The sequence below is a fragment of the Callithrix jacchus genome, chromosome 18 (genome assembly GCF_049354715.1).
Source record: "Callithrix jacchus isolate 240 chromosome 18, calJac240_pri, whole genome shotgun sequence".
Taxonomy (NCBI): Eukaryota; Metazoa; Chordata; class Mammalia; order Primates; family Cebidae; genus Callithrix; species Callithrix jacchus.
This window is the reverse complement of record NC_133519.1, coordinates 39,257,547-39,274,103: the sequence shown is the minus strand read 5'-3', so window position 1 is coordinate 39,274,103 and position 16,557 is coordinate 39,257,547. Positions and strand designations below refer to the sequence as shown.

The following is a 16,557-nucleotide window of genomic DNA, read 5'->3' as shown; positions in this document are numbered from 1 at the left end:
CAATTTGTATTGGTCTCTGCTCTCCTGCATACTTTTTGCAAAAGTTCACTGCTTTGTAATCAAACCTGTACATAAAGGAAGCCTGTGGAGGCACAGCGAAGTGTGATTAAGTAGTAACCAACACACAGGCTTCACGGTTCTTCGGAGGCAGAACATCGCTCCCCGTGGCTGTCTGCTTCCCGGGGAGAAACCAGCCAAGACTCTACATTTACTCTTTTGAATGGCCCAAGAGAGACACTAATTTTATTATTCTCCTACCCACAGAAGTATTTTTAGTAGATACTGAGATTTTTTTTCCTTCTCACTTTCCAACATTCTCTTCATCGTTTTAGGGGAGGAAAATATTTTGAGAGAGGAAAAAGACTACCATTGGAGTTCTTTTGTTCCCTCTGACTTCTTGAGGCAGGTCCTGAGCTTGCAATGCTGCTTAAAACTTTCCACTTGGTCACAAAAGCCCCTGTGGTTAGTACCCATTCCTTCTATGCATGGAGCCTCTGCGGGAAGTGCTGAGAAGCCTGCTGGGTTAACAGCTCCCTGGGGTTACCTGTTGCCTAGTTCATGCTTCATAGAGGCAGCTTAGCCACTTCAGAGGAAAATGGCTTTAAAAGAGCATCCTCGGGTTGTGCTGGCTTGTGTGGTATATGCTTCTCCTTGGTAAAAACTCTTCATAATACAGTTGTGGATGAGAAAGTGATTGGAGGGTGGTGGGGGCACGAGTAGAGGCTGATGGAAAGCCAAAAGGTGGGAATCTGATTCAGTGTTGGAAATCTGGTCCTGAGAATGGCGAGATGCCATAAGAGTGTGTGAGATTGAGGGAGGGATTGGAGAAGGAAGCAGATACTTTTTCTGTTTTCATCCTGAAAGAATAGCAACTAATTTTAATGAAGTGGTTTTAAATTATTTTAAGCATTTTAATATTTAAAAAAATTAATAAACTTTTTAGAACAGTTTTAGGTTCCTAGCAAAATAGAGCAGGAAGTACAGAGTTCCCTTCCCTCACTCCTAATCTCCCTGACTCTTGACATCCAGCATCACGGTAGTACATTTGTTACAGTCAGCCTACATTAACATATTAATCATCTGCAAAGACCTTCATTTACATTAGGATTCACTTGGTGGGGTACATCCTATGGGTTTGGACAAATGTATAAATGACATGTATCCATCATTGCAGCATCACACAGAGCAGTTTCACTGCCCTAAAAATCCTGTGTTCCACCTGTTCATCCCTCCCTTCCTCCAACCTCCCCAGCTACTGATCCCTTGACTATCTCCATAGTTTTGCTTTTCCAGCATGCATATGGTTGGAATCATATAGCACAAATCCTTTTCAGATTGGCTTCTCTCACTTAGTAATGCGCATCTAAGTTTCCACTATGCTTTTTCATGGCTTGATAGCTATTTCTCTTTTAACACTGAATAATATTCTATTGTCTGGATGTACCACAGTTTATCCATTTACCTACTGAAGGGCATCTTGGTTGCTTCCAAGGTTTGGGAATGATGAATAAAGCTGCTATGAATACCCATGTGCACATTAGCCCGGGGGGTGAGGAGGTGCGCACCTGTAATCCCAGCTACTTAGGAGGGGAAAGCATGAGAATCACTTGAACCCAGAAGGCGGATGTTGCAGTGAGCCGAGATGTCAGCACTGTCCTCCAGCCTGGGTGACAGAGGGAGACTCTGTCTCAAAAAAAAAAAACTATGTACAGGTTTTTATGTGGACATTAGTTTTTAAGTTCATTTTGGTAAGTAACAAGGTGTGTGATTGCTGAATGGTTATGGTAAGAGTGTGTTTGGGTTTTGTAAGGAACACCAAACTGTCTTCCAAAGTGTCTGAACCATTTTGAATTTCCACTAGGAGTTCATATTGCTCCACATCCTTGCTAGCATGTGGTATTGTCACTGTTGGGGGTTTTAACCATTCTAATAGGTGTGTGTTGTTTCTTGTTTTAATTTGCATTTCCCCAGTGACACCTAATGTTGAACATCTTTTCATATGCTCCCCTGCCATCTCTTTCATCTTTTCTTTTTTCTTTCTTTGAGACAGAGTTTCACTCTGTCAGTTAAGCTGCAGTGCAGCGGCACAATTTCAGCTCACTGCATCTGCCTTCCAGGCTCAAGTGATTCTTGTGCCTCAGCCTCCCAAGTAGCTGGGATTACAGGCCTGCCCTACAACGTCCAGCTAATTTTTGTATTTTTAGTAGAGACAGGGTTCTACCATGTTGGCTAGGCTGGTCTTGAACTCCTGGGCTCAAGTGATCTGCCCGCCTTGGCTTCCCAAAGTGTTGGGATTACAGGAATGAGCCACCACGCCCGGCCCCATCTCTTTTTAGATGAGGTGTCTGTTCAGGTCTTTTGCCCATTTTAAAAATCAAGCTGTTTTCTTACTGGTGAGTTTTAAGAATTCTTTGTATAATACATTCTGGACAACAGTCCTTTATCAGATGAATCTTTTGCAAGTATTCTACCCTAGTCTGTGGCTTGTCTTCTCATTCTTTTTGGCAGTGACTTCCACAGAGCATAGTTTTTAATTTTAATGACATCCCGATTTCAAGTATTTCTTTCATGGATATATAATACCTTTGGTGTTGTATCTAAAAAGTCATTGCCATACCTGAGGTCATCTAGGTTTTCTCCTCTGTTTTCTTCCAGGAGTTAGATCGTTTAGCATTTTACATTTAGGTCTATGGATACATTTTGAGTTCATTTTTGTTAAGCTGTAAAGTCTGCGTCCAGCTTCATTTTTTTGGCATGGATGTCCAGTTGTTTCAGCACCATTTGTTGAAAAGACTCTCTTTGCTCCGTTGTATTGCACTCGCTCCTTTGTGAAAGATCAGTTGACTATATTTCTGTCAACCTATTTCTGGACTGTCTGTTCCATTTATCTGTCTGTTTTACTGATACCACATTGTCTTGATTGATGTTATGGTTAAGTCTTATAGTTGTTTCACATTTCTGGAATAATCTGTTTGAGACTTTTTTCAGTCTTTTTTTCTTTTTCCAGGTTTCTGTTGACAAATTATCAAGCTCAGAACCCTTTCTTTAGCTGTGTTCAGCCCACTAATGAGCCCACCAAGGGCATTCTTCATTTGTGTTACAGTGTTTTTCATCTCTCTTTTTTCTTTCCTAGAATTTCCATGTCTCTGCTTACATTATCCATGTAATGTAAGCATGTTGTCTTCTTCTTCCTTTAAAGCCAGTGGCACATTAATTGTGGTTTTAAAAAAAATTCCTCATCTGATAATTCCAGTATTTCTGCCATAGCTGACTCTGGCTCATGCAGATTCAGTTTCTTCACACTGTCACTTTTTGCCTTTTAGTGTGCCTTGTAGCTTTTTGTTGAAAAGTGGACATGATGTACTGGGTAAAAGGAACTGTGGTAAATAGACCTTTACCAAAGATGGGGTAGTGAGTTGGGGTGGGGGGTGGCATTCGTACTCCTATGATTAGGTCTTTAGCGTCTGGTGAGTCTCTGCCCCTGGCCTGGGAACTTCACCAGTGCTTCCCAGATTTTCTACTGTTAGATGGAACCAGGTGGCTAGAGAAGACTGGAGTTGGATGTTTTCCTTCCCCGAGGTTAGTTAGACTCTGGTAAGTTTCTTCTAAGGGCAGGCTTTGTTTAGAGCAGAGTGCTCTGGAGTATTTCATAATGGTTCTTTTTCCCCTCCGCCTGCTGGAAGCATGAGGGGATTTTTCCCAATATTCGCTGAGAACCTGTCAAGCTCCTGGAGGTAAAACCCACATAAGTGTGGGGGTCCCCTTTGACTTGGTCTCCCTGGAATTTTTATTTTTATTATTATTTTTAATTTTAGACTTGTCCACACTGAGCCTTCAGCAACTCATCAATGACAGTTAAGGTTTTTCTGCCAGGACGCTGGTTCCCATGGAGCTTGTTGCTTTGTGGGTTTCTGCTCTGATAAGCTCTGATTTCTCTGTGTGCACCTGTAGGTTTCTACAGTTTTATGGGCAGCTTCTCTAATGGATCTAAGAAGAGTTGTTGCTTTTTCAGTTTGTTCAGCTTTTTACTTTTTAGGACAGAGTGATGACTTCTAAGCTCCTTACATGCTTGGCTGGAAATTGAAAATTTAACCTTTTTTTTTTTTTTTTTTGAGACAGAGTCTCCCTCTGTTGCCAGGCTGAAGTGCAATGGCATGATCTTGGCTCACTGCAACTTCCGCCTCCCGTGTTACAGCGATTCTTCTGCCTCAGCCTCCCGAGTAGCTGGGACTACAGGCACGTGCCACCATGCCCAGCTATTTTTTTTGTATTTTTAGTAGAGACTGGGTTTCACCATGTTGGCCAAGATGGTGTCAATCTCCTGACCTCGCGGCCTGCCCACCTGGGCCTCCCAAAGTGCTGGGACTACAGGCATGAGCCACTGTGCCTGGCCTTAGCATTTTTAAATAGATGAGAGAATGCCAGCTATTCAGGTTTTCTTGACCATTGAAATAGTAGTTAAACAAGTTCAAAATGTGACCTGCAGTAGGCCAACTCTGCCTCCCCTAGACCTTTGGAGCAGTCCTGCCTGAGAACAAGGAGTGATGGACCTGAGGTCTTCATCCTGCTCACAGAGTTAACTAAATGAGTTTCTTCTAGCATGTCTGAGGTAGACCAAGGTGACCACCATTTAGAAGGTACTTGCTTTACTTATAATTTGGTGGTAGTTCTCTTGTCCAGTTATAAGGCTTTAATATCCATAATATTTTAAATAATTTAAAGTACATGTTTTGCCTTGTGGAGAGTTTAGGAGTTTATTTTCATAGATTCGGATCTTTTTGCAATGTGATTCTCAAAAGTTATAGTGTGCTGAGATCAGTGGGCTTTCAGAGAAACTTTAGTGAATCATTATGTCTTTGTATTTCTATTTAAATGGAACTCATTCCTAGTGGTTGAACTGCATTTTCACAGGCTAGTGAATTCTGTTATCAGTTGGGACCTATGTGGAAGATGTCAGGACTCATCAGTGGAAAGACTGCTCATTCTTTCTACATGTCCCCAAATTAAGGAAGCATCCTCCATGCCGTAGGTTTGGGCGCTGCATAGTGTGTGTATGACAGGGTTTGTGGTGTTAATTCTTGCAACAGCCCTGCGGGGCAGCTGTTGTAGAGTTGGGTCCACAGGATTGTGAGCTGCAGCAGGGCTCCCCAGGGCCTGTCTAGGCTCTTATGTCCCACAGGGCCTCCCTGCTGTCAGCCAGTTGGATGGACTCTAGCCACTTTGTTTCCTGTGACTGCTGTTCCAAATTGTTGGTAGGGCAGAAAGTTGGAGAAAAGACATTCTGCTTTCATTTACAGAGGAGCCCCATAAGTGACTTTAACACGGTTACTAGTTAAGTAATCTTAGTTGACTAGGTGTGGTGTGAAATTAATCATGCTGTCTCACTGGAGCTTGCTTTTCAGCTATTTATTTCCTGAAGTGACCAGCGGTAGCTTTCATCTCCTTTCCCTCTTCCCATTGTGCTCATTCAGAAAAGAATGTGATTATTGTTTAATTAAATGACTTGACTTTTATGGGAGATTAAAGCAGACAGGCTTTGATCTGTAACACCAGTACCAACACCTTTTTTGAGGATATGCTAACCACCAGCAGAAAGCTAAGATCCGCAGATTTTAATTAAAGACTTGAGACACAAAGCATGTAATTATTATGAGACATTTTCAGGGGATTGGCAGAGTTGTGACTGCATGTGAAGTGCAGCCCAAGAACAGAGCAGCATTAGAGTATCAGGCACCTAGGCAGGTGTAAGATCATGACCCTGTCATTTGCACATTCTGCACCTTTTATGCTTCAAAGGGTGCCATAAATTCCATGTAACTGTATCTTGGGGAATCTGGAGTCCCTGTGAGAGCTAATCCCCATGTCCTGCCTTCCAGATCGGCGCCAGTGGTGTGCCATAGCCATCCTCTTTGCAGTCCTGTTGGTTGTGCTGATCCTCTTCTTAGTGCTGTGACGGCGGGGCCTCTGGGTGCGAGTTCCTCCTGCATATGAACCGAGGGGAGGAGGAGAAGCTGAGCACGTGTGACATTGCTGTCTACTCACATTCCTATCCTGGAAACATACTGCTGCACTGACTTTTCTCCGTGTGACCCCACAATTGACACAGCTCCTCCATCCCAGCGCTGGAAGGGCCAGTGGGAAGAGGAAAGAGATGTCTGCATTCCTGGCTGTGCCTGGACAGCAGAAGCCCCATGCCGCCTGTCCTGTTCTGAGGAGAACTCGCTGCTGCCTTGCCTTCCAGGACCTTATTTGCTGAGGAGGGACTCTGAGTCATCCGGAGACACTCACACACTCCACTGGTGTTTTGCTGTTGCTCATTCCGTGCATTTGGCAGCTCTTTTCTTCTGCTCAGACCCTTCCCCCTGCTCAGACAGTGCGCCGCTGTCCCATCAAAAGAAAACCTGTCAGGAATGCGAGCTTCTGGGTATGTTTCGTTTCCCATTGCTGTAGCATTTCTTAGCCCCTGAGAGCTGATGATTATTGAGGACAGAAGGCTCAGAAACAGTTTGCGACAGAAAATGCAGTGTTTCATTTTTTCAGGGATAAATGCTAAGATAAAATTACTTTTCCGGGTGCATTTTTTTTGTGGTTAGAATAATGGAAAGTAATCACCCTGGGGCTTGGGGGGGGTGCTAACAACTTGTGGCTTTAGTTGCTGGGAGCAGTTGAAAAGAGCAAGCGGACTGGGCGTTGGCACAGCTTAGGGAGGGGTTGATGATTTCACCAGAGGTCAGAGCCTGATCCTTGCCAACGTGATGTTGCCGTACCAGGGCTTCTTCCACAGAGGTGCTGCTTGCATTGTGAGGGTGATTCCTACATATGTTGTTGCTAAACAGCTCAGTGACACATTTGAATGGATTTGGATACCAGATTGTCCTCATCACGGTTCTTTCACTCCTAGGTCACTCTACATTGGGGGTTGGGGTTGCGAGTGGTTAGTCCATTTATTACATTTATTCAGAAACTGTAATGACAAAAAAGGTTAGCTCTGGGCCAAACTTCTGTTACCCTGTGGGTAATGGTGAGGATGTGTAGCCGAGCTTGGTTCCTTTTTTTCCCTACGATGACAACTCGATTTTATCATCCAGTCAAATAACTGAGCCAATCCAACTTCACATGATAGATGCTTTAATTGAGTTTAAATAGCTGGAACTGCTGAGACACTAAACTTTAAGCTTCTCGTGACTTTTTAAATGCCTCAAATGTGCACATGTATATAGGATATTTTTATAACTTCCCTGATGAATAATCTGATATTAAACTAGTATTTGGACCCCGAGCCAGAACTCAGTGGTGGAGGCTGCTGGTTTCTCCTCACCACTTTCTTTTGCACTTGGAAAGAACAGTAACATCTGGATAGAGTTCTAGCTTTGACTTCTCATTTCCTTGTCTTTTTGGGTGCATTCCTTAGCACACTTTTTTTTTAACCTTTTTGTTTTGTTTGTATTTCATGTGGTTTTATTTTGGAGTTTTGGTTTTTCACGCTTTTTTGTGATTTGCAGTGATGTGCTTGCCCAGCTAACTTTTGAATTGCACTTTTTAATAAATATTTGTAACAATTTTTTGAAGAAGGATATTTTATCTCATTTGAGATCATGGGTAGGTTCCGAAAACATGCCTGTGGATGAAAGCTAAAAGCAATTTGTGAAACCAAAAGGGTGACTGACATCCATGTTTACACTCTGCTCTAATGTTTGATATATAAATAAGTTATTTTCAAATTAGGAAAAGCAGTGACTATTACAAAGGGCTTCAGATGTGTAGAGTACTAGGTTATTTATGTTTTATAAAGTTTTAATCTTCTATAAACTAAGAAAGGGGGTGGTCCTTAGATTTGCATTAAAATATAAAAATATTTTAAAGTAAATGTGGACTTTGTCTAAGTACTGTAATCCACGTGCCACATTACAAGAAGCAAATCAGCATCTTAAGGAATTATAAAATTACCCTGTTTAAAAGCCATGCTGTTGTTCTGCTATTACCAGATTTACTGTGCCACACAGAAGGATCATGTGTGTCAGTAGGGCCTGTTTGGAACAAACCTAGTTGTTAATGAGTAAGATACTCCCATTAGTTCAGAGACCAAGTTTTATGACCCTGAGGCTTAATGATGTTTGGTTATATTTTAAATTGATGCTCTTACCTCACTGATTTAAGGAATTTTCTAAATAATGGCCATTGTAGACTTGACTCAGGCTGAAGCTAAACAGAGAACAATTTAGAAAGTCAACTAAAAATATAGGGCATTCTCCCCGTAGGGCCACCATGCCCTTCTGCTCCTGGCTGACTTGATCTTGGGTCTGATGCATCCTGACTGGGCAGTCCCTACAGAACCAGTGTTAATTGGAAGGGCCTCCACTCAGGCTCCAATTGTAGCAGCCAAAGAGAACAAGCCAGAGAACCTACGTGTATTTTTAAGGACAAATATTTCCTCTTCAGTGATGCTGATTTTGAGGGCTCTAGAGAGAACCAGGTGGTCTCTTCACCCTGTGTCCTAGAATGGAAGAAAGTAGACAGCAGTGATGACCCCTCACTACTTATAAGCGCACCCTCATAGCACTTGGGGCTTTTTTCCCCTTTTGCCTTATGTACCTAGTACCATACTCCAGTTTTAAAGAACTGGCAGAATGTGATGGATAACAGAGAAAGAGCTCAATTTATGATTATTGGAAGAACATTTTACTTCACTGATTTGGGAGGGTGGGTGGGAGGGAAGGAGCTATTGAGTTTACCAGAGTGAAAATCCAACTGAAAAACTAAACTACCTTTAGTTTTTAGTCCTCATTTTTGGTCTTGCCTCTGTACGGACGGTGAAGAATCACAATGCTCTGTATGCCCTGGACTGTGTGGCAAATGCAAGTTTCAGTGTGTGTGTTACATGAAGATCTTCCACAATTTCAGAATTCACGCCAGAGCTGAAGGGGAAACTTGGTAACTTGCCCATTATTCTCTGCTTTTAGCCAGCGTTAAACAGACTGATGGGTCTGGTAGCCAACAACTTGGCAACTTCCACTCCTTCTCACCTCGTGAGATTAAGGGCTGTGAAAAGAAACCTAGTCTTAACTCCAACAGAAATCTGTCTCTGTTAAGTGTTTTACCTTCTGTAAGTAGAGACGGTAGAGCCAAGATTTTTCTTTTGGTAATTTCCCTGTCTATAAAGTGGGACCAGTTCCCTGTTACCTTTTTGGAGAATTCATAACATTTGCTGATGAAACAATGGAATGATAAATATAAATGGCTTTTCAATTCTGTGGACTTTGTACCGTTTGGCTTCACCCTGTACTGCAGGATGCATTTGTAACCAAAACAAAATGGGACTGTCTGGAACGCTAAAGTCTCAAATATGGAATGCACTGCCTCGAATTTTTCTTTGTCTTCCTCTTGTTGGCGTTTCTTTCTCTCCCAGGTTTCTTAAGAATAATGTTTTTTAAAAACATTAAAAACATTATTCTTTTTGCCCATCAAAAATAAAAAGAAATAAAACCAACAGGTTCCCAGAGCGAAGCCCCTGAAGTCACTGTGCACCATCGCTGAGCAAGTCTGCCCCGAGGCAGTGTCCCCCGCCCCCCACTCCTCCCAGGCCTTTGCTTCTGGATAAGGGGATGTTTCATTACTGGCTGGCCTGATAGAGAGTGGTCTTTCTTTTCTTTCTCTCCCCCTTTTTTTTGATTAAAAAACAAAACCAAATCAGAATTTATTGAAAGCTGGTACCTTTTAGTAGCTCCGATTAGAGCAACTCAGCTCAGAGATACTGTTACTCAGAACAACAATATTGTACAAAAGTCTCAGGAAAAGACAAATAAAACAGTCTGAAAATAATTCAACTCTAAAAGGACTGAATTACTAGAATGATCATGTTGCAAAATAACACAAAATGCAACAAAGAGCCGCCCAAGCCCAAGGGTGAGAACTCTACTCCCTGGATTCTTGGGTCACAGCCCGTGACTCCCTGGGGCACAGAGGCTGACTTCAACACAAGGATCTCACCACTAACTGTGTAACCAGTCCACGCCTGGGGCAGAGGCTAAACGCACGGAATGAGGCCGCCAGAACAGGGCACACATGAACCCATGAGAGCAGTGCTCTTTGCAGAGTCTATAGACCCGGCAGGGACCATGGATAGCTTAGAGGTACTTACTCTGCAGCTGGTCACATAAAACCCTAGACTGATCTAAGCCCTACAGTTCCCTTATCCAAATTCCCACTAACCAGTGAGAGAGGAGCAAGACTTGGAAGCTGCCTCCAAACCAATTTTTGGTCTACAGTAAACAAGGATAAACATAAAACCCCATTCTACAGGCCAGCTTCAAAAGAACGAGTGGGCACAGAAGCTGAGAGATCCCAAAGCCCCATTTAGTACTCCCCACAGAAGGAGGGGGATGGGTGTGGGTGATGAGATGGGCCTGTTCTATGGGCACTCGTGACCTGTCCTGCTCTGCCATCTTGCCCTGATTGGTACGACTCCCCCGCCCCTGCTTCCTAGATGTGCACTCTCATGGCCCAGAGCTCTCACTTTTATGAGCCTCCCAGCCTCCAGCTTACACAGAAGAGAAATGCCAGATCCCAAGGGCTCTCTCAGGAGGGTGAGGGGCAGTTTTTCTGAGAACATGGGGTCCTTCCATGCCACCTTAGTTGCAGGTGGGGCAGAGCAAAGAGGATGCTGAGTTACAGCAGGTAGAGAGCAAAGAGCAGGGAGGAGAATACAGCTGAGAAAATGACTAGAAGTTTCCATTGCATGGACTCAGCAGGCAATTTCCAGGGTTGCCTTGGTTATGAGGTGTGAACAGCAAAGCTTTAAAACTGATTGTGAGAACAGTGTGTGTCTCCCTCCCCAAATTCCCCAGAGGAACGCTCCTCCCTGCTCTAGAACTTCACATCAAAGAAACAATACACCTAATGGGCAAAGTCTTTTCAGGACCGCAGAAGTGCCCATTGGAGGTCCATCAGAGTCTGGCTTCTCATTTGTGGGTCCACAGATTTGGGCAAGGTGGCTGGAGGGCTTGCCATCCAAGGCCTCTAGATGCAGTTGTGAAAAATCAGTCCCACACAAATCACTGGCCAGTTGTTGTATGCTCATTCCACCACCCACTGGCAGTGAGGATATGTGTGCCATCAGAGAGGGCTGCCATTCACTGACATGCCATAAATCTGCTCCCTGGCTGCTGGAGCGCACAGGCCAGGGGGTCTTGAAGACCCTCGTGTCAAGCCTGTGTGTCAGGCCTGAAGTTGGTTTCACCATAGATAACCCTTGTTGCCCTACAGCTGGGGTAACTGTTACTGTGTCTTGACCTTTTACTCTTCCTCTTCCTTGTCTGAACTGGGTTCCCTTCTTGGATAATGGACAACTTTTGACTCTCGCAGTGTGAAATTCTCATGTTTCTTTTCTTCTTCCAGTATCAGGTCATCCACTTCCACGGGAGTCCACCTTATCTGTGGTTTCACTTTCTGAGGTTTCAGTTATCAGAATGGGTTGCACCAGAAAGCACTGAGCCTATACAAAGACTTCAGCAAGGGAGTCCCCATGAATATAAAGAAAGAAGCATACATGTATATCTACTCAGTAGGATCTGCAGTTTCAAGCATCCACTGTGGGTCTTGGAATGTATCCCCACAAAAAGGCAAGGGTGGGGAGGACTTCTGTATACTTCAAAACACTGCACGATGAAAATACATGGTGTTATCTGTCAATCTGAAAACAAAATCGCCATGAGTTCTGGACACTATGATCTTACCTGCGGACTGGCTGCCTGACTCTGGAGCATCCTTGTATTGGACACGAAGGGACTATCCTAAGAGGGCCACTTCTCATTCGTCAGCCTGTGGCAGCTGACTTTGAATTTTGGCTGTCACATGTTAGGGTAGCCATAGAGCTGCTCCCTCTTAACCAGAGCAGCAAGCACAGCTTCACCCTTTTTTTTTTTTAATTTTTGAGATGGGGTTTCAATGGAGTGCAATGGCACAATCTCAGCTTACCACAACCTCTGCCTCCGGGTTCAAGCGATTCTCCTGCCTGAGCCTCCCAAGCAGCTGGGATGACAGGCATGTGCCACCATGCCTGGCTAATTTTTTTGTATTTTTAATAGAGATGGGTTTTCTCCATGTTGGTCAGGCTGGTCTCAAACTCCCGACCTCAGGTGATCCACCTGCTGTCGGCCTCCCAAAGTGCTGAAATTACAGGCATGAGCCACCGTGCCTGGCCTTCACTCATTTACACCTGTTGCCTCCACCTAAGCACTATGGCTCCAGCTAGGAAGGGCAATAATTGGGTGGCCACGACTAATTTCTTACGGAGCCAGAAGCTGACCTCCTTTCTTAAGGATTTATAAAGTGCAAATACTATGGAAGCCAATTCAGTCAGGCAAAACATCTCCCAGAAGATTGATAAGCTGCATGAGCAGACCACTCAGTGGCTTCCTGAGGCACAATGTGACATGGACTGGTAACCCACAGACTGTGCATTCATAGCTGTTTTGTGAGTAATAGGCAGTGTGTGTGTGTTGGGTATTTTAAAGTGTGTGAGAAGATTGTGTTTCAGCAGCTGATGGATGCCAAGTGTTTGACTTTTTCTTATTCCTGCCCTTCAGATTCCCCCAGAATTGTCGACTTCTAGAGCGTGAGTCTTCCCAGTGTGTTCCGGGAATTCTCTGTTCACGCCACTGTCGTGTTGCTCAGAAAACAATAGAGCTTTCAGTCAGTTCAGGTAACCTTAGAATCTGCGCGGGTGCCTCAGAAAGGAGGAAAGGCCAGCACGGCTCCAGCTTGGGTGGCAGTCTTCCTTCTCCCTTGGTCTCACCTCCTTTCCCATTTTGGTGGCTTCCCATTTCATCCCGTAGCCTCCTCTCAGAGGCTGTTTTCTCCCAGGTTGTTCCCACTCTCTGGCCCGTTTGTGTTCTCAGAGGTCTGGCCGCTGCCACGGCACCTGCCCCAGACCCGGTGTCACCTCGCCAGGGCTTCAGCCAGCCTGGCCTTCCAGCTGCCACTCAGCTCAGTTCAGTGACTCAGAACCTTCAGGCCCAGACCTTCACACCCAACTCCTGCCCAGGGGCAAATGCAGAAGCCTCTGCTGGTGCAGCCAACATGGAGTAGGGAGAAGGGGGAAGGGGGAAGGGGGACGCTTACCAGCTCAGAGCATTAGTAAGAGTGGGTGGAATTCGCATGTTAAGAACATTCATTAACAAAATACCCAAATGGAGACAGAAATGCAAATTCGGACTAGTTACATTTCTGGAAGATTTCAGATATTTGGGCCCCCAAGATGGCTGAGGACTCATTTCTCAGCACCATGATAGGATTATGTCAAACCCTTCAGATACTTTTATCTGTTTGGGTATTCTACACAGGCATTCTGCTTCCACCATTTTGAATAAATTGGCCTATTCTTTTATACCATGTCCCCGCCCTTCCAAATCATTCATTCTAGTGTGCAGGCCATGTCTATTTTCTAATGATAGGACCAGAGCCACCATGTCAGCTTGTGCCCTGCACAAGGAGTGGGGACCAAACGGGGACCAAAATCCACTCTAGGTTCTGCTGGCCAAGCCGGGTGACCTGGCCTGGGCTGGTGACCTCCCAGAGGAAGGGTTCATTTTTCCAGTTTGCACATGTGCTATATGTGGGTTGGCTGAGTCCTGCTCACATCTTCAGTTGGTTCACAAACCAGAAGCAGAACAAATGGCCAGAGATTAGTGTTGTAATCACACTAGATATACAACCAAGGCACACTGAGTGGCATGATGGGTTTATCCTGCTGCATGGCAAGCTGCTCATGCGTGGGCTGTGCTCAGTGTCGTTTTTACTCAGCCATGCCGGCCAGGGGAATCAGGAAGGGTGCTGGCTGGAGAAGGCGGCCTCAGTGAGAGCCTTGGTGCATTCCCCTGGAGCCACTGTTTGGGGCTTCTCCCTCAGCAGGAGTCCCCACAGTCTGAGTGTTTTCAGAAATCTCAAGTCCTGGGGACTCCAATTTTTTTTTTTTTTTTTGGAAGTAGAGTCTCACTCTTTCGCCCAGGCTGGAGTGCAGTGGCATGATCTCAACTCACTGCAACCTCCGCCTCCCAGGCTCAAGTGATTCTCATGCCACAGCCTCCTCCCAAGTAGCTGGGACTACAGGCACATGCCACCATGCCGAGCTAATTTTTGTATTTTTAGTAAAGATGGAGTTTTACCATATTGGCAAGGCTGGTCTCGAACTCCTGACCTCAAGTGATCTGCCTACCTTGGCCTCCCAAAGTGCTGGGATTACAAATGTGAGCCTCTGTGCCAGGCTTGTGGGACCCCAAACATTATGTCCAGACCCCAGGCTCTGAACTCATATTTAACTACTAAAAGGCATCAGCATCTCCCCTCTGGTCGAACTTGACCTTCTTACTGAGAACCGGCCAGGTAGGCATCAGAAGCCTCAGGCTCCAGAGGAGAAGCTGGTGGGCAAATAGATTAGGAGCAACTGCTTTCACCATCAGGGATGAAAGTTGAAGGCCAAGAACACTTGCTGGTCCTGTGGTGCAGGGGTTGGGATGAGGTGTGAGTCTTGTAAATGGAAGAGAACTAAGTGTTGCGATTTAAAGGAAGAACATCTGACCCCGCCCCCAAATGCCCCCAAACCCTCCCAAATTCCACAGATTCCCTTGTCTTAACTCCTCTCACAGAAGTAGGCTAAGGTAGTCAGTCTCACTGTAATTGCGGTAAATTCAATGATCTTGGTTTTCTAACTGCTAGATAATCCACTGGAGCCAAAGGAGCTTTGGTGGATTGAGGGAGCCCACAGAGGCTGGGTAGGGGTGTGTTGGGAGTTGAATTGTTTCCCCCAAAAGTAATTCATGTTGCAGTCCTAACCCCCAGTACCGCAGAATGTGGTCTTCCTTGGAAATAGGGTTGTTGCTGATGTAATTTGGGGAGGTGAGGTCTTTCTGCAGTAGGGCGGACTCCTAATCCAGTATGACTGATGGTCTCCTGAAAAGGGAGCAGAGCCCTCCAGTTGACATAGTGCTTTTATGCATATTTTTTCCTATCAATTTCTGTGGGGTAGGCATTATCACACCTGTAGATTTTACTCAAAATGATTGCTTTTTTAGCCTAGCATCTATTACCCTCACTTTTTCTAATAACAGGAACCCCTTCTGCCAAACACAACATATTTTAGAAAATTACCCCCCCATTCCAACATGTGCCTGTGTTGAGAGATACCAGTCTTAATCCTCCTGCCCTGCCCTAGCCTAAACAACTGTGTGTGCTGGTTAGGCTCTCCCTATCACCCCCCAGCTAATCTCATCCCTTCCCCTCTGTGCCCCAGGAGCCTGTATATGTCAGACTGCACTTCCAGAGCCCCTGGCCTCTGCTTGGGTTTGGCTTTTGGGATGAGCATCCTCAAAAAAGACCAGAGAGCTAGAGAGGAGAGAGAGTGGGGCTTCATTCCCCAACCTACCTCACTGCAATCCCACCAGTGGCCGTGGTCACAGCTCTCACAAGAAGCATCCTCTGCCAGGGTCGCAGCTCTTGCTGGACTACGGTAACAATATTGTCTTTTACCCTTCAGCTCCAGTGGGGTAATGGCTTCCCTCTGTCATGAGTCTCTGGACATTCCACCATCCCTTACTGGTTTCCTCAGTCCTGATTGTTCCTCTACAGATGATGCCTTTCTTGAATTTACTTAAACCATATTGAGTGTACCATTGAGTTCTTGCCAGGACTGTTAGCTGTGGCATGTCTTGGAGGCTAATTGTGATAGTCGCAATGATTAGGCCCAGGGGTGCTGCATGATCCAACACACGTCAGAGTCCTCCTGTGAGTTCCTTTTTTTTTTGGTAACCAGAGCTGGGGGAGAGACACCCATTCTTATGGAGTGGTGAAGTGATGGAGGATATGACCTTTGTGCTGGCAGTCACATCCCTACCTCGTGGATAAAGTCATTCTCATCTTCATTCTGATCTCTTGGGTCCCCACACTGCCCTGATTCTCACCTTTAAGATAGCATCCCACTTTGTGCTTGAGCTGGTTTACATATGTTTATCTGCAGCCATTAAGAGTAGTTTTTAACTAGTGAACGGGAGAGTCGAAGCTCAAACTCCAGTCATCTGCCTCCAAAGCCTATACTTTTAGCAGGTACTCCATATTGGCTCACTGCAACCTCCACCTCCTGGGTTCAAGCAATTCTCATGCTTCAACCTCCCAAGTAGCTGGGATTATAGGCATGCCCCCCAACACTTGGCTAATTTTTGTATTTTTCGTAGAGACGGGGTTTTATCCTATTGGCCATGCTGGTCTTGAACTCCTGGCCTCAAATGATCCACTCGTCTCAGCTTCCCAAAGTGCTGGGATTATAGGCATGAGCCACTGAGCCCGGACTAGATGGGCTTCCTTTAATGTCCAGCTGCCTGCCTGCACCCAACTCCCAGCCTTAGAAAAATACGCTCATACTTACAAATAGTGAGGTCTCATTCTTGTGGGGCTCACATTGGTCTGTTGTATGTAAACTGGATGCCATTCTCATCTGTTTATTTGGCAATTAATTAATGCTCACTGGGAAACGGTGCTCTCTGGTGTTGAATCCAGAAAGCCAAGAGA

The 16,557-nt window shown here is 45.1% G+C and overlaps 1 protein-coding gene across 1 annotated transcript in view; it reads left to right on the top strand.

Moving 5' to 3' along the window:
* STX6 (syntaxin 6) overlaps window positions 1-7,565 on the top strand; it is a 45,603-nt gene extending 38,038 nt beyond the window's left edge. Inside the window, exon 8 of the mRNA XM_002760299.7 lies at window positions 5,877-7,565. Within this exon, the coding sequence (XP_002760345.1) occupies window positions 5,877-5,953 (77 nt within the window). The 3' untranslated portion in view covers window positions 5,954-7,565. The remainder of the gene's footprint in view (window positions 1-5,876) is intronic.
* The last annotated feature ends 8,992 nt before the right edge of the window (window positions 7,566-16,557 follow it).